The 23,712-nt window shown below is 41.4% G+C and overlaps 1 protein-coding gene across 2 annotated transcripts in view; it reads left to right on the top strand.

The window, feature by feature from the left end:
• LOC144828502 (CMP-N-acetylneuraminate-beta-galactosamide-alpha-2,3-sialyltransferase 1-like) overlaps positions 1 to 23,712 on the top strand; it is a 289,516-nt gene that overhangs the window by 190,873 nt on the left and 74,931 nt on the right. For both annotated transcript variants that reach the window (XM_078686726.1, XM_078686727.1), the window contains exons 3-4: positions 3,999 to 4,192; positions 10,559 to 10,738. In XM_078686726.1, coding sequence (XP_078542852.1) covers positions 3,999 to 4,192; positions 10,559 to 10,738 — 374 coding nt within the window. The remainder of the gene's footprint in view (positions 1 to 3,998; positions 4,193 to 10,558; positions 10,739 to 23,712) is intronic.

Below are 23,712 nucleotides of genomic sequence, written 5' to 3' on the forward strand. Positions count from 1 at the left end.
TTTTGTTCTGTCCCTGTATATAAATGCAGACACTGTAAGATGGTCAGATGGGTTAGTCCGTCCCAGTATTTACACAAATAATTTAAATAGCCCGCCGTCCCCGTTCCATCACGGCTTGTGTCATTTGTAGCGGAGGGACTATTCTGGGCTCTCAGCTTCTACCAGTTTGGGTGTTCTGGCTGGTGAGCTTGGTCGGTGGTCTAGTTGGCGTTCTCCCGCACCTATTTGAACATGGCTGGGGTGGGGACGCGTAGTGGACCAGTAATCACTGGGCAGCATTAGAGGCCAGACTTGTTGTTTCACCGCAGTGTGTTTTTAAATTCCTTTGTGCATAGTACGTTTCAATCGATATGTGCAGAACTGTTTCACTTGTTTTGAGGGAGCACTGTTTTCGCGCTGCTAATCATCTTTATTCTAATCAAATGTACCTCATCTGCCCGCCGTCCCCGTTCCGCCACGGCTTGTGTCATTTGTAGCGGAGGGACTATTCTGGGCTCTCAGCTTCTACCACTTGCGGTGTTTCTGCTGGTGAGCTTGGTCGGTGGTCTAGTTGCGCACCAAAAGCAGGCCCGTCTGCGCCCGTCCGCGCCAGACCGCCGCCAGCCACCAGAACCCCTGCCTGTTGGGGGTCTTGTTTTTATAGACATTGTAATTATGGCTAAAATCTGTTATACCAGGGGTGAGCTTGTGTCAATAAGCAACCTTTCCAGCATGGTTGTACATACTATAGGCGAGGAGATCACCCTGAGCCAGGATCACATCCCTCTCGAGCCATCCACTTTATACACAACTAAGGCCAGAGCTACAGGAGAAATCCCTCCACCCCTGAAGGCTATGTATTTCAACGCACGGTCAATTCCCAAACATGCACTAGAAATTGGACTCTCTTGGATCAAGAAAAACCGGAAGTTTGCTTTATTACTGAAACCTGGCTCCAAGTAGCCATTGCCTTCCCTTCGTATTATAAGCTAGCTAGGCTGGGCCGAGCAGTAGGGAGAGTTGGGGGATTAGCTATTGCAATGGCAGGTTCTTTAGAAACCATTATAATAGATTCTCTGCATCTAGAAAAAGCAGAAATACTACTTTTCAAACTAATGTCACAATCTGTTAAGAATTGGACAGGAGCCTTAGTCTATAGACTGCCCGGTCATAAAGCCAATTTTGTAAACCAACTAGTTGAATGTATTGCTCCTTGTGTTAGGGTGCCAATAATTTCATTTTGATCGGCGACTTTAATTATCATGCCGAGCTGGCTCATGACCCCGACACCGACCAATTGATTACATCTCTCCAGACTTTGGGCCTGGAACAATTGGTAGTGGGTCCTATCCACCAGGCTGGTCATACTCTTGACCTTCTGTTCACGAACTCCACCAGGATCATCGTGGATCAACCCGTACAGCTCTTGTGGACAGACCATTATTTAATACAGTTCAGTCTTCCTGCCAAGGAGCCGGTAATAAGACCAGTCAATGAAAGCGTCATGATTAGACCTTGGCGCAAAGTTACATTTGTCTCCTTTGCTAACAATTTCAACTCTGTAGCCGTTCTGAACACCAGTGATATTGAGGTAGCTGTCAATGATTTTGAACAGGCAATCTCAACGACATTGAATAAAATAGCGCCTTTTTCTAGAGTTAAGAGGAAGCATAAACCATCGCCCTGCTTTACTGCAGAACTCAAAACTCAGAAATTAGCTAACAGGAGGGCAGATCGTCTTTGGAGACAAACGAAAACAGCCAAAGATAAAGTTAGTTACAGAGAAAGTCACTGTGCATATTTAAACAACATTAAAGTGGCTAAAAAGATGTATTTAGCTGGGAGGATTAACAAGGCAGCCAATTCAAGTAAAGAACTCTATAAAATTATGAAAGAGTTCACCACCCCTGAAGTCATTCGATCCTCTGTGGCTCCTTCTCAGGAGTGGGTCAACAAACTATCTTCCTCTTTTGACGAGAAAATAAAGGCTATATATCGGTCCTTACTGCAGGAGGAAGGGATCGATCTGCAGACAACCACCAGAAGCGATCCACAAATCTCCCTGTTGACTGAATTCCAACCAGTAACCAGGAAGCAGGTTTTAGAGGCTAATATCAAAATCAAATCTGGTTCTCCTACAGACCCTTTACCCCCACGAATGATTAAGAACTTGGCTCCCTCTCTGATACCAAGGCTTACTGAGATCCTCAATCTTTCTCTGAACCAAGCTATTGTTCCGGTCAGATGGAAAAAAGCCCTTGTCAGGCCCATATTGAAGAAGCCTACATCAGATGCTAGTGAACTAGCCAACTATCGGCCCATCTCGCTGTTGCCCTATTTTGGGAAAGTCCTTGAAACCGTAGTAAATAGACAACTAACCTGCTATCTAGAAGGGCAGAGTCTGATAGATCCTTTTCAATCGAGGTTCCGTGCGGCACACAGCACCGATACAGCGGTAGTCGAAATGATCAACAACATCAGGCTTGCCTTAGACAAGAAGGAATAAGCTATTTTGGTGCTGTTGGATCTATCAGCCGCTTTGACACCATCTCCCATGACATTTTGTTTCAACGGTTCTGGGAGATGGGGGTCCAGGGGAAGGCATTGGACTGGTTTAATAATTACCTAAAAGATCGATCTACCACGGTGCATCTCGGTCCTATGGCAGTATGCAGTAGATCAGTATGTTTTGGAGTACCGCAGGGATCCATTTTGAGTACCATGCTCTTCAATTTGTATGTTACTCCCTTGGCCAAGATAATTAGATCTTACGACTTTGAAATGGTATCATACGCCGATGATACCCAACTGCTGATAACCTTCGGCCCTGACCGTTCGGACACTATCATTCGGTTCAAGAACTGTATGACCCAAATTGATAGCTGGATGGGTCAAAATAAACTGCAACTGAATAAGAGTAAAAGGGAGATAATTCTATTTGGCTGGGCTGAAGATCACTGGTTTAGCGACTGGTGGCCCCAGTCACTGGACCTCTGTCCATCTCCTAAATCAACTATATGCAATTTGGGGATCACTATCGACAATAAATTGTCGATGAAAGCTCATGTAAACCGTGTAGTGGGCACCTGTTACGGTATCTTCCGCAAATTGCGTAAGATCTTCAAGTGACTACAAATCGAATCTCGTAAACCATTGATTCAGGGCCTAATTATGACTTGAGTGGACTGTGGCAAAGCCCTACTGGCTTCTATTAACAACGATCTCTATGCCAAATTACAAACCCTCCAAAACACTGCGGCTAGACTTATTCTGGATCTACCCCGGAGATCATCTTCCTGTGCCAATTTGAAATCTCTCCACTGGCTACCTATTAGGCTGAGAGGCAAATTTAAGACTCTTTGCCTCATACATAAGAGTCTTTATCATACTGGCCCATGGGTACCTAGGCAAAAAGCTGCATAAATACCAGCCTACCAGAACTTTGAGATCTAGCTTTAAATTTCTTTTAACTCCTCTAAGAGTACACCCCGCGAGACAGGGTGACCGGTCTTTTTCTTATCTCCCCCCCACCTCTGGAACAAGCTTACCCCCCATATCTCGTCCATCTCAGATCATATGTCCTTTCGCAAGGAATTAAAGACGTGGCTGTTCCCCAACTAATAGCGACCCGGCGAGCCTCACTGTGTCTACAAGCGCCCTGAGACCTAACGGTGACATATTGCGCTATAGAAGACTCTCTGACATTGACTTTGAAATAAGTATTTCTTACTTTTTGATGGTTGTGTTTGCCAGGTAACTCATAATATTTATTTATAGAAGTTTAAAAAACATTATTTATTTAAAATAAACAGGTTTCACCTAATCTCGCTTCCTGTGATATCATCATGGGCTAGAGGCCTTGTGAAATCTCTTCCCTCCTTTGATGATTCTAATGAAATTATCCCTGTGGTCAGCATGCTGTATATGTGCATTTAAACATTTGAGGAGATGACGCAAAAGTTAGTATTTGCAAAACGTCATTCAGTTTGTATGGCTTCTCATTTTACTTTTTCTTGCAGAAGTTGCAGAGTGATACCAATCCTAGACCTTTTAATGAAACAATAAGCCAGGTATTCAAGACCATTTCTGGAGATTCCGACTTTCCGAAGATCAGTCCATACAAGTGTAGAAGATGTGCTGTGGTAGGAAATTCTGGGAATCTGAGGGATTCGGGCTATGGAAGATGGATTGACGGCCATGATCTTGTTTTGCGGTGAGTAAAGAAGCTTTGTTTTATTGTTGCTTGCTGGCTTCTAAAAATTGATGATGTGGGAACACGTACATGGCAGTAATCATTAGGGGTGGGTTTGTCAACAAATCACACCTCGGATAAGAGAGAGACTGGAAAATGAGCAAGCATGATAGGATGTACAGCACAAAGACTGTCAGTGGGAGGCTCTGCATACTAAAAAGGTGGAAGATCTTTTAAAGGAACACACATAGTGTAAAAACACACAAAAAAACACAAAATACTGCACAAAGCAATGAGTGAAAGAAACTGGCTGAATAGCGAATTTAAGTGAGTGAGATAGCATTGGGGTATGAGAAAAATAACATGGGGGCATATGTAGGTAATTTCCATTTTGCGATTCTCAAATAGCGATTTTTAAGGAATCGCTATTTGAGAGGAATCGCTATTTGAGAATTGCAAAATGGAATGTAGATAAAAAATCGCAATATTTTTGCGAATTGCTAAAATTCCTTAATTGCGATTAGCAAATTGCGAATCGCAATTAAGGAATGAGTGCCCCATTCATTCCTATGGGCCAACTGGCCCATAGGAATGAATGGGGATACATTCTTAAATTGTGATTTTCTATGAGAAAATCGCAATTTGAGAATCGCAATTCCAAGGGTACCAGGGTGTCCAAAGGACACCTGTAGCACCCTTGGAATGTGCCTGTAAGTACATGTGGCGCACATACATGCCCTAAGGGCATGTATGTGCGCCTCATGGCACGTTGAATTTTAAAAAAAGTGCATTTTGACAGGAAATCTAGGAGTAGGTGGTATTTTGCGATTCCTTAAGCAAAAAAATCACATTTTAAAAGTCACCCCTACATAGCATTTAAGGAATCGCAAAATTGCGATTCCTTAAATGCTTGAGCAAAATAAGGAATCGCAATTCTTGCGATTCCTTATTTTGTTATGTGGCACCTACATACCAAATGGCCGTTTGCGGTTCGCAAACGCCGGAGTTCTGCAAATTCCTACATATGACCCACAGTGCCTGCAAATCTTTTTTCCAATTTTAAATGAATTGCACGTTTAGTGCCTAAAAGTAGAACTTTCACTGAACACACACGACGTAGTTCTAAAAAAATTACATTATTTCTATATCATTGCATTTTATTTTTTTTGTGACAAGTTACGATAGAGAATTGGTAACCTGAATAACAAATGGCTATAGCTTAGCTGTAAGCCATTGTTCATACAAAACCTTCAGACATCTGCGTGGAGATTTTCTTTTGCACTATGTCCCACAGTCCCATCTGCAGAGGAAACAGGTTTCTCTTAAAATGGTCTTTAGAAGTGTAAGGTAATGTCTAGCAAGATTTTCACCTTAGATGATGGGATAAATGTATTGCAAAGAGATAGAGGTGGGATAGAGCTAATTCACTATTTAATAATGTTATTTTAGATAGAGATGGAGTAGAGCTAACGCACTATTTGACAATTTTATTTTGCATGCGTATGTTTTGTTCTGGCTCGTTGTTTGTGAATCAAAATTATATATGAAGAAAAAGTGGGAACAACCTCTTTCTCGATTCAAATATTTGGCTAGGTTTTCAGAAGAATATTACTTTCTTTCCTTTCCATGTCCATAAATGAAGAATGTGCACAGTTTCAAGCAACAGTTTTAGTTTTCCTCAAATGTCCTTCACATCTTTACATAAACAGTGGATTGAACAATGCAGTCATCAAGGCTGGGATATATTGCTTTAGATTTCTTTATTTTGACCTCACGAATATACTATGACCACAAAAGTGAAGAAGCTACAATTTAACAAATATTACAATTAACTAATACATCAAGTAATTTGTGTCGGAGGAAACGCATATTCCAATTTGCAGGCCCTGATATTGTCTAATATTGCATGGAAAATGCAGTGCTGGTTGGTTTCCATACATGTGTACTGAAACCTTTTGAGTCACACTTTAATTTAGTATCTTGACTGCTCGCCAGGGCCAAAATGTTAATGATATTTCCCTTCTGCTTGCCTCTCCGGCTCCCATTCAAGCCCATGTCTTGCTTAGATGGGTTTCGGATATTTTGTGATGGATCAGCCCAGTTTCTAAGCAGATCACCAAAAGACAAAGGGGGTAATTAAGAGTTTTGCAAAGAGAGACCACCCTTGCTCCATTGAAAGGTAGGGAAACCACTGTCTTTCTGTTTGCAGAGCCACAGGCGGCTTTGCTGTTAAAAACCCTTGACCTGGTGGACCGTCTGCCATTAGTTCACAGTGACCGCCACCTTGCCCTATTAGGAGAGGGGCATTCATCACTGCATTTTCACTGCCCAGGATCTTCATTCAAAGGCAGACCAATGATTCAATGTTGTTGACCAAAGTACAGACCTAAGTATAGGTCTGTACTTAGGTATCCTTAGGTATACTCAATGAAAAGCATGCTTCTCACGTATCTCCAGCCTCATGAAGCAAACTAGACTTCTCTTTGACAGATAGTAAGAATTCAGAACTGTAAGAAGCTTGAGCTCGACCTTACGCTGCACTTGGGAGGACCTCAAAGCACCACCATTTTGAATGGAGATGCAGGACAACCCTTACCATCAGCATTTAATGCTAAAACAACAATTGCTAGTACAAAAACTAGAAGACGCAGGAATTTAGGGCATGGCTCTGAATTAGATAACATGATACCTCATTGACAGAGTGCAAGTTGTCACTTTCGCACCCTTCTACTCATTCACCACCTCTCAATGCTCAACAGTCTTCCAGACTTTGTCAGTTCAATATTAAAGTAATGTATCCTGGTCAAAATATCAACCTGCAAAGCTGATGCATACACTACATCAGCTACCACAATATCAATAAGGTAAGTAGATGTGAATCTACATTTACCTATAATCATTCATTCACAACAAAGAAGTAGTCGATGTAGTGGCTGTGATATATTAGAAGGCTAGTACTTCAACCACAATGTTGTAGTATATGACCATCAGATCCTTGAAGATTACCTGCTATACCGAGGTTGATGTTACCCACTTCATCCTAAACCTCAAAAACCATGAAGACTTGCCTGTCCGAAAGAGCACACTGGATGCTAAGAAACCATCTTAAACTTAACTCAAAAGACATGTAAATACTCAAATGTGGTATCATCCTATATTCACTTGCCACTCTGAGCTAGGACAGCACTAGATACTTCAAAGACTTGAGGAACCTCAGCATGACCATAGACTTAAACTTCTCACTCCAAACCATCATATCATAGTAACCAGGGATGTTTTCATTGCTTTGAAAACTCTAAGGTGTCCTCCCTTATGTAGGCCTTTCTCACTGCATTCCATCATCAATAGCCTAGTGTTGTCATGTCTTGATGATGTAAATGCCCTCTGCATCAGTCTTTCAGATAATCTGAGTGTCTAGCTACAACGAATTAAGAATGCACAGTCAGACAAGCCCTGAGTAGGGAGAACTACATGATCTAGGCCCTCCAGAACCTAGGCTGGTCACAAATACCAGCTCGAATCTCTTTCACAGTCCTCCAGATTGCATATCCTGTGAGCCAGAGCACACATTTGAAAGTGGTGAGCCTACGGGTAGATGGTAAACAATTTTGACTGATTAGATTGCCTATGAGATTTCCAGCAATAGCCAGACTGCCAATGAGTACAACTGCCAAGATTTCTACTGTGTCTGCATGTAACTAAACACATACCTCTGCAACGAAAAACATTCATGTGCTGATATTCATCAGGTGTTTCATTGGAGCCCAATTCAGTAAAATGCAACATGGGTAGACGTCTTACACGAAGGATTTACAGGGGGCTGCGCATTTAATCTGTGCAACGTGCATTTAGCAAGCCTATTACAGTCATGGCGTGTTGTGGAATTCTTCCCCGTTCCACTGAGGCCTCGTTGGCAGCTCGGTCCCTGTGTGTGTATGCTGAACAGCAGTAGCAGATGGGAGTCAGTAGATGGGTCAGCTGTAGAAAGTATGGTGAGCCATCCTCAGCTAGGCTAATAGTGCTGGGAAGGCCTTGACCTGAATGGATACAGCTTTCAACCGAAATGCCCTCATACAGATAAATGGAGAGTAAAGTGAAGCACCTGCTTTCTCTGATGCTGAACCTTCTGTTTTGAGTGTTAATAGTCCAGTTTGCTTGTTTTTTACCTAAGAAACATTATGACTTAAATCCACAGGTTTCATTGACTCACCTCACTTAAGACATCTTGGTGTCAACCTGGTAAAGTCCTCCCGCTAGGCTCCTATGAACCAGGCCTGAAAACCTTTGTACATAATTGGTAGTTTATTTTGCTCTTTGTACTGTAGTGGACAGCCTTTTAGCTGAGGGAACTGCACATTAGCAGACTCAGCGTGTAAGTTTACCTGAGCAAGTTTGGAGCGTAGTAAGAAAAAGGTGATTTGAAGTAGAGAGGGAAAAGGTATCCTCTTTCTTGCAGTCCCTGCCTTCAGTTTCAGCTCCCGAGCTCATCACAGCTTAAACACTGTACACAGATGAAATTAAGGATGTAGTGGCAGTGGCAAATGCGATCTTTACTTCTCACTCTTTGTAAGGAACGGATTGCCCCTCTTTTCTCTAAGCATCCTACTTCCATTCATTCAAAGCTGTGATTATTGTAATTTTTTACATTTTGTAGGAACCATAACTGCTGTGCATTTTGCAAGTTGCAATAATCTATAATCTTGGTTCTTATGACTCAATGCAATCTTTGTTTAACATGCTACAAACCAAACTACACCATACATATGTGTTTCCTTGCTTCTTGTCATGGAGGCTTCTTTATATCTTTTTAGGTTGCTTCTTTCTTTTTGTTCACTGGTATTTGTATGAATTGGGGTTCGGGTGTGAGATTCTCTTTGAGTGAAAGGTGTATTCTGATTTGCTTTTTTTTCTTTTTATTGTTCTTTTATGTAACTCATATATGGAATATTCCATTACTTTGCCTGTGTACTGTGCTCTGTATGACTACATGCTAAGAGGGGGTGGGTAACCCAATATACCCTTGCGGGCTCGGGCAAACAATATGTATGAAAGAAGGGTACCTGCAAGGGTTTTATTTTTAAATTCAATGTTACAACGTGAAAAGGTCTATATCACTAGAACTCTTAAACTGAAATTATCAGTTGCTGTCGTAGTTGTTATCACACCCAAGGATTGGTGATTGGACCTCAAAAGCTACCACACTAGCTTTGAGAAATTAGAAAAATTTAAAAATGAGAAACCAGTTCAAAAATGAAAAGCAACACAAAGATTTGTATTTCAAAGAGACTTATTATTTATATCTTTGAATCAAACTCATTTTGTAAGGGTACATAATCAACTTAATTAATACCAAATCTTAAGTATAAGGAAACGGACATTCATTCCATAAATACAAAATATCAAGAATCCAGTCTGTATAATGAATGAAAAGGACTTCTTGTTTAAAAAAAAAACAGATTACACTGTGTGGTTATCCGACCAGATACCTCGGTTGCAGCGTTTCCCGTCTACGGATAATTTCAATCTTCTAAAACTTGAATCTGGTTTCTATTCTATTTCTATTGTCAAGAACCACAATCTGGCTTGGTACTTTTGACCGAACGCCGTCCAAGGGAGATATTTGTGAATTCCCAAGCGTGTGACATCACTAACTGAATCGTTGTTCAGAAGTCACACAGTGTAATCTGTTTTTTTTTTTTAAAAAAGGGTCATCTATACCATACTAATCCTTCGTCCTGATGATCGTCTTGGGAAAATACCATATAAGACCGAAACGTCGACTTACCATTCCATGTCTGCATTTATCTCCATGTGACTTACTGGCTATTTCAACAAGAAGTCCTTTTCATTCATTATACAGACTGGATTCTTGATCTTTTGTATTTATGGAATGAATGTCCGTTTCCTTATACTTAAGATTTGGTATTAATTAAGTTGATTATGTACCCTTACATAATGAGTTTGATTCAAAGATATAAATAATAAGTCTCTTTGAAATACAAATCTTTGTGTTGCTTTTCATTTTTGAACTGGTTTCTCATTTTTAAATGTTTCTAATTTCTCAAAGCTAGTGTGGTAGCTTTTGAGGTCCAATCACCAATCCTTGGGTGTGATAACAACTACGACAGCAACTGATAATTTCAGTTTAAGAGTTCTAGTTATATAGACCTTTTCACCCTGTATGACTACAAGCAAGGCTCCCGCTAAGTCTTAGAATTTTGCACATTTTATAAATGTTAATGGCTCGAGTACAACTAAATGTATTTCTCATCCACCATTATTTTCAAAATCAGCTTTTTTCTGATTACTTGAATAGGCAGATTCAAAGCAGTGTCAAACGGAGGTTCTTCGACCAGCAAATTTATTTTTCTCCCTTGTGTGATTCAGAATGAACAAAGCAGTCACAGTGGGATATGAAGTTGATGTTGGAAGCAAAACCACTCACCAGTTCATCTACCCTGAGAGTGCTCACAATCTCCACGAGAATGCCACTATAATACTCATCCCTTACAAAACCCTAGACTTGGAGTGGATTATCAGTGCTCTCACTACAGGAAAGATCAACAAGTAAGTATGGCAGAACTCTGTCTTCTATAAAATATTACCAGCAACCACATAGATTTGCTTTTGATTAGATATCTCTTTTATAAAAATAGGGCCGTTACCTAAGAAGGGCGTCTGGGCGCTATGAATAAGCAGCAGAATGGCGAGCAGTACTTCAAGTGTTTTCAGGATTGTTTTTAGGTCTCGACTACCAGGCAGACTCAGGAAAAGCATTCTGAGTAAAATAGGTATTTTATCATCTGGGTCTCTCCCTGTACAAAGAAGAGGTCATGTTCAGGCCTCTTTTCTGTGACCTTATATCACCACTATGTTACCTCGCCTTGTGGGCCACTCACAGAGGACTGGTTGTATTGAAAGGCAATACAAAAAAGCTGCCTGATATGTTCCGTATTTTTAGTAGGAGCATCTCTTATGGCCTCATTGCTAAGAAAAGGTGTAGAATGGAAATTGTTTCTTTGCTCAGGTAAAAAAAATCCTTCCACCAACCCTCCACTTACAACATCCTTCTAGTCTTCTCAATGTTTTTAAAAAGAAGCATAAGTCACCTTGATCCAATCACAATTTTAGTAGTAAATCAAATTACAGTTTCAATACTCAATCACTTTATAGTTTCAGTTGTCATTAACATTATGGTTTTGGTACTCAATCACATCGCTGTCTCAGTCTTCGGCATGTTTTGGTATCACAGTTCTATCACATTCTGATGTTATTACTCATTCATGTTAAATTCTGGCCTTGGTCATATGCCCGTCACTGGTTTTTATGTATGTGTATATATAGGTAATCACAGTTTGTACTGGAAGTTTTTCACCACATAATCCATCTATGGTCTGACTTGTTAGTGAATCTCCCCACTGGACGTTTAGTTACTAACATGTTTGATACATGCATGGAGTTGGCTATGTGACTCCTCCTAAAAGGAGTTTAACTCTCGCACCTAATGGTATTCGGTGTGTAGTTATATGTTAGGTCACAGTTTCCATGAAAAATGCATTTTATGTTATTTGGAGATATAGGTCCCCTGATGTTTAACCTTCTTCATTGCCTGCATGCCTGACTAGATCTAATTTCCAGCTACTAGCTCAATTCCCCTCCCCACCTCCCTCAATGTTCCTTGTGACTTGTTTTTTGTGTTTTTTGTTCTCTTGTAACCAATGTAACTAATGTAACTATTTATTTACTCCACATCTATGTAAAGCACTCTGATACCTCCAGGTCTAGTTAGCGCAATATAAAACTCTACAAATAAATAGATATTTATAAATAGATAAATGGATAGATAGATATATTCAGTGAAGAAACATGGACATTAACCCCTTCCCTGCTCATGACAGAACCACGGCGTCATGAGCCACGGGCTGCGTATGCTCATGACGGCGTGGTTCCGTCATGCTGCGGCCGCTCCGCCCATGCGGCACTGATTCCCCGCCTGTGCGGGCATATTAGTGAGTGGGCGGAGTTGTGATGGAACAACGCCGTCATGAGCACAGCTCGCCCGTGGCTAATGATGGCGTGGATCCGTTACGAGCATGGCAGCGCCGCGCTCCCCCTCTCCCACCCAGCGCTGCGATGGAATTACCACCGCAGCCAAGGGGTGAAGCTTGTAATATATTATTATTGCTAATTGGCCTCTACAATTCCTTGACAAAGATTACACAATTTGGATTGTGTGTATACAAAATATATTATTGAACATCACCAGCAATGATGTGCCATTAATAAATATCACAAAAGACGAACTTGGATGCAGCCTATGTCATTACTAGAGATGAGATTAATTAATGCATTCCAATGATCGGTTCATCAGGTGGCAGGGCGGTCAAAAAAACAATGAAAGGAGATGCTGCCCTGTGTAATTCTCCGCGGCCGAGATTAATACAAGCATTCCACTCATTACTTTTTAATTTACCTATTGTGACGTCCAATGTGCAATAAATAACACCTGTGATGATTAGGTGAGAGGTTCTACTGAGAAAGCCATGTCTGTTTTCATAATAAGTGACGCAGTCTGACAGGTCTACATGAAAAGTAAAAAGAAAAAAGTACATCCACATTGTACTCTTTAGGGCTAGTTTAATGCAGATCCAAAACCAAGGCCAATAAAATGAGGGATCCCAAAACAGACATCTGCCATTTTAACTCTGATAGGATGCTTCACTCGATGAACAAAAGAACAGAATTGCAGTAAGCTTGGCATGTAAGTTAAACTTTACTCAAGGAAGTGTCTTTGTTTGAGGTGGTGTAAATCTGTTCAATGGTTTTCAATAATTGGCATTCAAAAAGTGGCTTGAGGTGGGCATGTTTAGCCCATTCTAAGTATTTTAAAATTTGTGTTAAATCATTAAAGGGGGCAGAGTGAAAAGCGTGTTCAAAACAGTGTTCCTTTACTAATACTGTGATATTCTGGAGCTTGTTTTTAAACACAAAAAGGTGGAGGCCGAATACCCCAAACCTGCAGATCCTTTAAGGGAACTGCTGTGATGGTGGCTCCTCTGAAGACACAAAGTTCACTACTGAGCTGGTGGTAATCTCTCAATATAGAGTGGAGTAAGGCCTGGGTGGCAACGGAATGTCCTTCACCACCCTGATTGACCGCAGGCCACCCACCGAGTGTCAGTCCCTAAAGTGGCACATGTACACACACTGGCTTCGGCCCATTTACCTATAAGCACACACACATACTCATACCCACCCAGACACATTCACTCTCAGTCTCACCCACTGATTCTCAAGTGCACACACATACACCCACCATTCACAAGCACATACGTGTGCACACATACATTCACAACATGCATGTACAGATACACATACACTAATACATACACATATGCATAGAACATTCGAGATGCACTTACCAGTTTGCAGCGGTGACATCAGGTGGCAGGAGAGAGCAGCAGGAAGGCATTGGTGGTTCCTGAAGGCTCCGGGATAAGAAGAACGTAAGATCGCACTGACTCATCTCATTGGCTGACCTTGCCAAGGGTCAGCCATTGAGAGGATGACCTTCCCTAACTCATCACATAGTGGGAAGGGTTCAATGAGAATTGCTGAACCCACACTCTGTGATGAGGAGTCATTGACAGACATTTTGCCTCTGGCACTTCAGAGCTTAACACTGAAGCACCCAGGTCTGATTCTATTGGTCAATCACTCCCTCTTGTCATGAGGAGGAGGACCTCAGAGGGCGTTGCTGGGCTGATAAGGGCAGTCTCTCTGAGCTGTGAAACCTTCAGCTTGGCAAAGCTTGCTTTAGGCAATAGCACATTTAAAGTATCTGGCTGTCTGGCCTGATTTTATTGTCTGGCTGACCCTTGCCCCTCCTGGCAGACACTCTTCATACTTGCAAAAAGGAGGGGGGCAGACCCCTCAGCCCTTAACGTTGGGCCATGCCTCCACCCACCAAAGTCAAAGTCAGCCTGTTTGTTTTAAAACACGTGCAACATAATTGAGACAGACAGCAACTATCATAAACCACTATAAATGTGCTAACATAAATACACTGACTATCTCACTGTCACACAAAGCACAATCACAGCATGAAACACTGAAGAAAATATACTATAAAATTGCAGTAAAAAGGAAAACATTCCGTAAGATACTTCAACACACCTTCCACGACTTAGAAACATTCCCATGTAATATAAACATTCCATCAGTATCGTATGGCCACATACCCACTGATAGTTACAAACACAAAGAAAAATTACAAGTGTGAACTGATATACCATAGAATGCGCTATCACTAATTAGCATACAATAAAATGTACTTCACCACACAACCACAGAAATAGTTAGCATGCCACCTCCTCTGGAAGTAATCACATGTAGAGCAACATATGCCAACATAGCCTGAATACAAACCATAAACATTCTTACAGAACACGATAATAATATAAAATAACATAGATGAATGATCTTTTATTGGCATAATACAGGGAAGGAATATGTTTGACAACAAATTCCAGGAAGAAAGGGAAGTCCCATTAGATATTGCAGAGGCTGGAGCCCTTCATGGATCAGAAAAAATAATATATTTAATAGACCTGCAAAAGACCTTTTTTCATATGCCTCTCAGAAAGGGGTAAAAGGCTTAAAGATGATCCTTTATACATTTCTAGAATCTCATTTGGTTTAAATGCTCATATATCTATTCACAGGTAAGTTCCATAACTGTTCATTCAAAATGCATATCTCTTAGATGGCGCTCCATAAACATGTAATTAAACCAATAATACCACCCAGGGCGGTGTTTTGAGACTCTGGTCATAAATAGTACTAATAGTAACAGACACATCTTGGTAGCAAATTTTGCCTAGCAGCATTTCCAGATTACCCTAGCTATATACTATAGGAAAGGGTTTTAAGGATGAGACTCTTCCCAGACGATCCACTAGAGATTTATAAATGTATGTTTTCTTTCTTTTCCTACACAAATTGCAAACTGAGTAGACAATAAGTGTTAGGCATCATATTCCTTTCACTATGTGTGTTGATATCCCCATGTAGAACAGATGGCTTACAATTTATTTTCCTATATTTTTAATGCATTCATGTTATGTTATGGGAGCATAACACACCTTTGCAGATCATTTCACTCTCATTTTTCATCTCTGAGAATTCCTTATTAATTTTGAAGATGACTCTCAGACTAATATCCTGAGACTAGACATATCATTTCTTATGCTTTTTGTGACCCATTGTCTATTAACTTTCCCAACACTATTTAATGCTTTTCCAATATCTAATTTAAACGTGTAAATTTGGTAGCCATTTAAAGGAAAGCACTTATCTTTAGGCAAGATGTAAGCTCAATATTGAAATATCTAACTCTCTCAAATTAAAAATCCCCTAGTTTCAAGAAATCTGCACCTCAGTAGCCCTTGATAGTTTGACAACAAAATGCAGGTATTGTGCAAAATGATGGTGAAACTCAACATTGCTTACACATATAGCTTTATTCTGATGGTCTTGGATATCCTGGGTCAAACACAAACGTGCATCCAGGTTGATATTTCATGATTTTCTGGCATTACCCAACCCTGCTGGTATTTGCCTGCAAGGTTTCATCATGTACAATGAGGCAGAAATTGCGTATGGAAAACTTGTACCATTCTGGGTGTTGGCACCTCAGAAAAGAGAAGAAAGAAACACTTCATTATCACATTAGCCATCACAATGTGCTGAACTTGGAATAATATAGTAATTTCACAGCCAGTAAACACTGCACCACACATTCTCTGTATTTACAGTAGGGTCACATTTCTTCCTGGGATAATGGGATTCCCCAGTCATTTGGAAGGGACTTAAGCGTTTTAGCAACATATCTAATTCAACCCAATTGTTTGTTGAATGCAGTAAGAGCATCTTCATTCTGTCTTTCAATACTGTCAAGTATGTGTTAATGTTAATGTTAATGTTAATGTTAGAAGATTTCTAAAGCGCATGGCTGCCCGCAAGCGTCCCAGCGCTGAACAGAAGTACAGGTGGAATCAAGAGGGGAAGCTTACGGGAACAGCCAGTCTTCAGAGATTTTCGGAATGTCAGGAGATTAGGTTGTGCACGGAGGTCGGGAGGAAGGGAGTTCCACAGTTTAGTGGCGTTGTAAGAGAAGCGACGACCTCCCGATCGTGCTCTCTTGATCTTAGGTGGCAGAGTTAGGTGGACGTTAGAAGATCGGAGGGTTCTGTGGGTGATCTAAGGAGTCACCAGATCTTTGAGGATAGGGGGGGCTTTCCCGTTGAGGATTTTGTGCGTTAGACAAAGTGCCTTAAACTGCACTCTTTCCAAGACGGGCAGCCAGTGTAGTGCTCTGATGGCCGGCTTGGCCGAGCAACGACTCTTGGTGTTGGTAAGAATCCGTGCGGCCGTATTCTGTACTACCTGGAGTTTAGTTGTTACTTTCCGCGGTGCGCCAAGGTACAGTGCGTTTCCGTAATCCAACCTTGACAAAATGAGGCCTTGGATCAGGAGTTTCCTCAATTGGAAAGCGAGTAGTGGTAGGATCTTCCGGGCGGAGCGTAGAAGACCATAACAGACTCCAGCAGTTTTCCTTGCTTGAGTATGCATGGTGAGATTTTGGTCCAGCCATAGTCCGAGGCTTTTAATCTCGGATTTGGGGGTCGGAGGCCTGTCCATGCATGGGGGCCAGAGGAAGTCCGGTCGAAAGTGAGACTGATTCCCCATCACCAGAATCTCAGTCTTGTCACTGTTAAGTTTCAAGTGAGATCTGTCCATCCAGCTGGCTGTGTCCCTCAGGCAGGAATAGAGGTCGATGTTAGGATTGTCCTGCTGACTAAGAGAGACAACCAGCTGGGTGTCATCCGCGTACATCAGAAGTTTGATACATATAAACGTTGAAGAGCGTGGGGCTCAGGGACGAGCCCTGAGGCACTCCACAACATATAGGGGTCTCTTTGGAGACGTAACTACCCTCTATCACTTGGAATGAGCGGCAGTAAAGAAAAGATTTCAGCCAGGACAGGGCGACACCTGTGATCCCAAGATCTCTAAGCCGCTGGACCAGGATCTGGTGGTTGACCGTGTCGAAGGCCACGCTTAGGTCCAGGAGGATCACTGCCACTGATCCTCCTGCATCCATGATCTTCCTGGCCTCTTCGACCACCGTCACCATCGCTGTTTCAGTACCCTGGCCAGGGCGGAAGCCTGTCTGTGAAGGTTTGAGTAGTTCGTTTGATTCCAGGTAGTTAGACAGCTGGGCATTGATGAATTTTTCTGTCATTTTGCTGATACACGGAAGGAGGGAGATAGGCCTAAAATTGGATAGATTGAGGGGGTCTAAGTTGGGTTTTTTAAGTAAGGCCCTAACCTTTGCCTTCTTCCAGCTAGGGGGCACTATTCCATCTGCTAGAGAGGCATTAATTAGGTTTACCATAGGCGCAAGAATGGTGGATGCTACCTGCTTTAAGATTTTAACTGGGGCAGGGTCAGACGGTGAACCACTTTTAAGTGATTGAAGGATGGGGGATAAGGTGTCCTTACTGATGGGAGTAAATGTGTCGAGTCCCGTATTTAGGTTCTGAATTGGCATTAGGGGCATAGACGAGGGGTCCGTAGGGGAGAGCGAGGGAAGTTGTTGAAGAATATTTTGAATTTTATGATCAAAATAAGTGGCCAGCTCATTACAATGGTTGTCCGAGAGGTCAGTCGAGCCTATGGGCTCTGGTATTTTTAAAAGTTGTTTTACAATTCGGAAAGTCTCCCTCGACGAGCAAGAAGCAGCACTAATTTTCTCCTGGAAGAAAACTGCTTGGGCATTTTTCAGGGCTTTTTTGTAATTAAGAATAGCCAATCTATAGTCCATTTTGCTATTAGGGTCGAAATCTTTCCGCCACACTCTTTCCGCCCTTTCCGCAACATATGACTCAGAATAGTAGTGGAGAAAAAATGTTGAAGATCAAACAGTCTTTCACTATGTGTTCTTAGGTGGGAATGAGGAAAATCAATGTTTAGTCACTGGAACGTTGCCTATGTTTGAATGATTGGAAAGAAGTTTATTGTTTCTCTAAGTTTGTCATCACACATGGTTATAAAACCTGTCTATCCGTTTGTCTGATGGAGCATGGAATTCCACCGCCACAAGCTCATTACCATGAGCCCTGCTTACAGATCGATGGATCTTAGATGTTGGTTGAGATGTAAGGAGGTGAAGTCAGTATACATTTTTAGCGATTATCATTACTTTTAGTTCAGTCAATAAAGAGATACAAGTGTGAGTTAAAGGGTTATAGGTTCAAATCTGTTCATTATTCATTTCTTTATTTAGTTATTATTTTCCAGGTTTCATCATTAAAGGTTGACATAATCATTCAATCAATATTTAGTAATAAGGAAAGTTCATTTAGCAAATCAAAACAAGCATCAGTACAATGAAATGTAACAAATGAACTTCATAAAGAAACTGCCCTAGCTAAACTAAGTCAAGATAAATGCAAGAAGGATTAAAGGTGTCAGTTCAGATTCCTATGAAGTGTTGTGATGAGAGAATCAAGCATAAGCATAAAGCTTTAGCACAATAAGCTAGAAAGTATTCTTAGCTCAAATAACAGCAGGTCAAGAGATAAACTAAGAAATGTCCAAGAAAATCAGTACAGAGTCTTCTCTCAGAGATTCGGTAAAAAAGGGAGCATCCACCAATTGATGCAAATCCGGATCTCTTTCAGAATCGGAATCAATCTGCCTTACCTCGTCTAAGATCACCCATTAATGTAAAACACATTTTGTACGTTGCAACATTATTTTCTGCACATTGCATTTTTAATAAAGAATTTAGTATATAATATTATTTTTGTTAGCATGTCTATCTATCTATCTATCTATCTATCTATCTATCTATCTATCTATCTATCTATCTATCTATCTATCTATCTATCTATCTATCTATCTATCTATCTATCTATCTATCTATCGTACCTTTGTGTGTTTCCATTTCAGTTTAGCTAAGTCTTGCGCAACAGGGAAGTTAAATTAAGTAAACTTGTCATGTTTTTCTTTCTCACACCTTTCCTTAATTGCTCAAACATGACGTGTGCATCCATCTACAAATATTGTGAAATCAAGTCACAGAAAACGCCCTTTAAAAATGTTGAATCAACCTCTCAGGATATTAAATAGCTCATGGGAAGGAGCAGGGGGTAGCAAACATTTGCAACAGCTTCCCTAAGTGTTTTTTAACATTCATACCTGGATCAAAGGAAATCATAGACGACCAGCCCATTGAGAGTGAACACTGAAAATGTGTTTATCAGCTAACGGACGACATTTCATGATGTAGAACATCTATTCTGCTGTGGGGAAAAATACACGTTTTGGACTCAAGTTTATAATAATGCATGTAACCAAACAACTGTTCAGCACTTTTGAACCTTTAATACTGAAATACTTAAAATGCAGATCTGTTCTGGAATAAGGACGTATACATTATATGACCCACTTTCATGGAACAAATGACCAATTATTATCTAGTTTGATTGATCTTCAGATGCAGTCTTAGGCCCCGAAACCAATACATGCAAAGGCCCACCTTGTATCGGTGAAAGGGATGTGAGACTCCAGAGCACTGAAAGTGCGTCGCTCGCATACAGAAAATGTGATGTTCATCGCGACAGAGTTGAAGGTGGTGGTGTCCTCTACTCACTGTGAACATTCTTTGGCCAATGCTGTGCTAGGATTGAGTTTATACCCCACTGGACTGGGGTCTACCATCTTTCACAACTTCTGTGTTGAAGGAACAGAGTTTGGTTGAGTGTCTTCTAGATGCCTTCATGAAGAAGTACACTATATTTAAGTAGTGTTTGGCCACGCACATCAAAGGCACAAAGGTTCTAAACATCCAGGTCCCTCTAAGAAAGAGGCCAGGCAATTATGGGGTTGCTAAGTGTTAGAACCTGCTTGGAAAGCATTGACTCACCACTGTCAATGCTGGAAATTATCCATTCAGCTCCACAGCCCACGCGTTGCTTGCCTGTGGTCTTTCTCTTGCTTGCAGGCCAGCTGTGTGGCAGGAATGCTGTGGTTACAGGGCAATTGTGGTTCCTCGCGCAGGCCCTTCAGTCATGTGGGACTTGCACAGATGTGCCAGTGGTCAAGGCAACTAATATCTATGCAGGGCAATACAAATCCTCTTCTTCTACAGATCACAACAACAAGATTCTAGAAAATAGTTCCTTCACCCAAGCCTTACTTTTATTTTATTATTTGTAAAGCACATAGACAGCAAGAAGGCTTCATAGTGCCAAAGTGAAGACGACAAAAGCAAGACAGAAATGCTTTTAACAGAAGAGACAAATCATATAAGTAAAATATTACCTAAGTTTAATTTGTGAATAAAGCAATTCAACAGAGAGTCTATCTCTGACCTACATCTGTTCTGGGCAGTTGTAGAGAGTCCCCTCGATGTTCGGTTGCTGTACGACTAACAGCCAATATTTACCCAACATTTGACGCAATAGCAGAAAGCTTGAGCCCTAAAACTTTCAGCTTTACTCAAAATAAAAGGTCATCTCTTAACTAGGGGAAGTGCCTATTTCTTCGTAGGCCTTGATTGTCTTCTTAAAGTGCAGCTCCAATGCAAACAGTGGTTGCAATTACTAGTGGTGCCATAAAGTTGCCACCTTCCAGTCTAGCTGGCTGAAACTTAACAAGGGAAAAAAGGAGCTGGCAAATACTGGGACAAGCAGATTTTGGTGCGGAAAGCCCCATTATTTAGTAATCAGTGCTATATGGTGCACCTGGTGGATTCTGGACCTCAGAGCATTGGATTCTACGTGATGCAATAAATAGCACTCGTAGCCTAAAAGTTATATTTATCACAGGCATCCCACAAAGAGTTGAATGCCATGCCAGCTCAGACTGGAAAAGGTGGTGGAATGCATGTTGATTGGTCAGACAGTGACAAGAGAAGGTCCCCATTGCTAGGCCACAGGCAGCGGTTCAGGGTGAGCAGGAAGGCAAGTGTTCCTGAATCACTGAACAGCTACACTGAGAAAAGGGAAGGGCATTTCAATCTTTCTCCTCCCATAAAGTAAGAATGCTTTTGGGGAGGTGCTGATATTTTAAAGTACTTGTATTTATCATCAGGCAGCGGAGATGCTAATTACAGTGCATGTAATGAAGAATTACTAAGGCTAATTCTAGTTCATTGTTTGATGTGGCTTTATTGCTAATTTTGTGATTGAACTGCAGTGATTTGTTTTGTAGTGCAAAACTTTTTCTGGATTCACCATCTAGTGGTCAGGTCCGGTATTCTCGGATGTATGACGTTTCAACGCATGCTTTTACAACGCATGCCATTACGACGCAGGTTTTACAACGCAAGTCGTTACAACGACTTGCGTTGGGGGGTGCTGGATAGTGAATAGTTTAATTTACTATTCCAACTCCAGTCCCCATGGATAGTAGGGAAGGTGTTGGATAGTAATTAAACTATTCCCTATCCTAGAGCGCCCCCAGCGCAATGCGTTGTAATAACTTGCGTTGTAAAAGTTGCGTCGTAATGGTAGTGCGTTGTAAAAGTTGCGTCGTAAAGGATGTTCCCCGGTATTCTCCTTTCTATATTTAGTAGTCCTTCTTCAGCGTCAACTGTCCCACCATTTTGTGCCTAATCCAGCCTCTCCCCATGTCAAACCCCCTCCCCAGAAACTCCCACGCATGGTCGCCTTCTTCAGATTCTTAGAGCAATCAGGAATGCAAATCTACCATAGATGGAGAATAATGGCACATACAAAAACAGCCAATGGTATGTGGCAACTGCTCCTGTTCATTGTGAAGTTTACTTAAAGATGTTTGCCAGTTTCAAATACAAACACCAATGTAGACACGTGTTACATAACGGTGCACTGTCCCTGTTTGCACCACTGTGCACCTTTAAACAGGTGTGCCAGTTGCAAACAAGGAGAGTGTTCCCTATTTGAAGTAATGGGCTGCCCCATGGGAAGCCGCAAACTCTTGCTGCCCCAAGGACAGTGCATTAGTGAAATGCAGAGCAGCTGTTTGAATCTACTCCACCTTGCTGGGTGTGGGCAGCACCTGCTTGCACTTTGAAGTGGTGACAGGGATCTCCCTGCAGGCAGGTGAAGTCACCCACAGTCCTGCATGCAGAGTTTAGTCTTGGTGTTCCATGGGACCCCCTTTTCCCTCTTGCGGGTGCCACACTGAGGGGTCGCACTGACGGTAAGCCACCTATTTGTTCTGCACAGTACTTGCACCTCCTGGCAGCATCTAGGCATTTGCACCTACCTTCATAATAGGGTGCTTGCACAGAGGCAAAGAGTTTTTCCCCCAAGCTCGTGAGGAAACACCCCCTGAACGGAGCACCTGCACTTATGTGCACCAGCGCTATCTGTATCACAGAAGAAGGGGCATAAGCAAATAGCAGTCCATGTGGTAAACAAGAGGGATCTTTCCCTTCAAGGGTGATGCAGCAGGTAATTTATTTCTTATCTCTGTCAGTATGGTCAAACTTGGGTGTTTTGGGGTTTTCTCTCTTTCCATTTATTTTAATGCCTCTTAGAGAACCCCGGCTATTATTTTTCATTGGGACGGATTTAAATCCCTCATGCAAAAAATATCTTAGTTGGTGATTAAATAGTAAGTCTTAAGCATGGGGGAAAGTTTTGAACAATAAATACAAGCATTTTGTGATTCCCTTGCCACTGCCTAGAACTGGATAAGTATAAGTGTTATAAGGCCATGAAAATTATACATTTTATGAAACCATCTCTAATCAAATATAGAAAAATTCCAAAAACGTGGTTATGTACACACTAAAGCAGGTGTCTCCAAACTTTTCCGTAGTGAGAGCTACTTCTGATCAGTGAAAATCGTTGTAAGCTACTGAAGGACAAGTAACTCGCGCACTGTTACCAGACACCCTCCCGTCCAGCTTCATTGACTTTAAACCTAATGCCCTTGGAGCCCAATACTATGGTTTGAAACAAAATTCTGGGACTAGTGGTACTATGATAGGGCTGCAATGTGCATCAGTGAGTGCATGAATGGGATATATGTGTTTGGGTGACTGAGGGCCTGTGTCATATGCACTTGTGGCACATGATATACCTTTCACCATATGTGGCACCCTTACATGTACAACACAATTTTTTTTAAAGGGGAGGACTTTAAAGTTCAGAAAACATTTCGGGAAAAATGTTCGTAATTAGTAACATTTTTTGCATTTGATGGAACATTTTTCTGCACTTGAACTTTTTTTTTTAATTGCTGTATTTTTCATTTATGAATATGGCAGCTTGTCACTGGGAACAGTGCAAGGTGCCTGCTTTGTGTAAATGTGATACTTTGAAATGATAGATAATGTAACTGAAGAGTTAACTTTATGTTTATATGCATTGCGCAAAACTTATTATTTTATTTTTCTCCCATTTCAATGTGTATTTACAAACAGCAGGAATATTGTGCCACATGCATCAACCTATTTAGGAAGTGCAAACGGTGCGAAT

The sequence above is a fragment of the Lissotriton helveticus genome, chromosome 4_1 (assembly GCF_964261635.1).
Source record: "Lissotriton helveticus chromosome 4_1, aLisHel1.1, whole genome shotgun sequence".
In the NCBI taxonomy this organism is placed as follows: domain Eukaryota; kingdom Metazoa; phylum Chordata; class Amphibia; order Caudata; family Salamandridae; genus Lissotriton; species Lissotriton helveticus.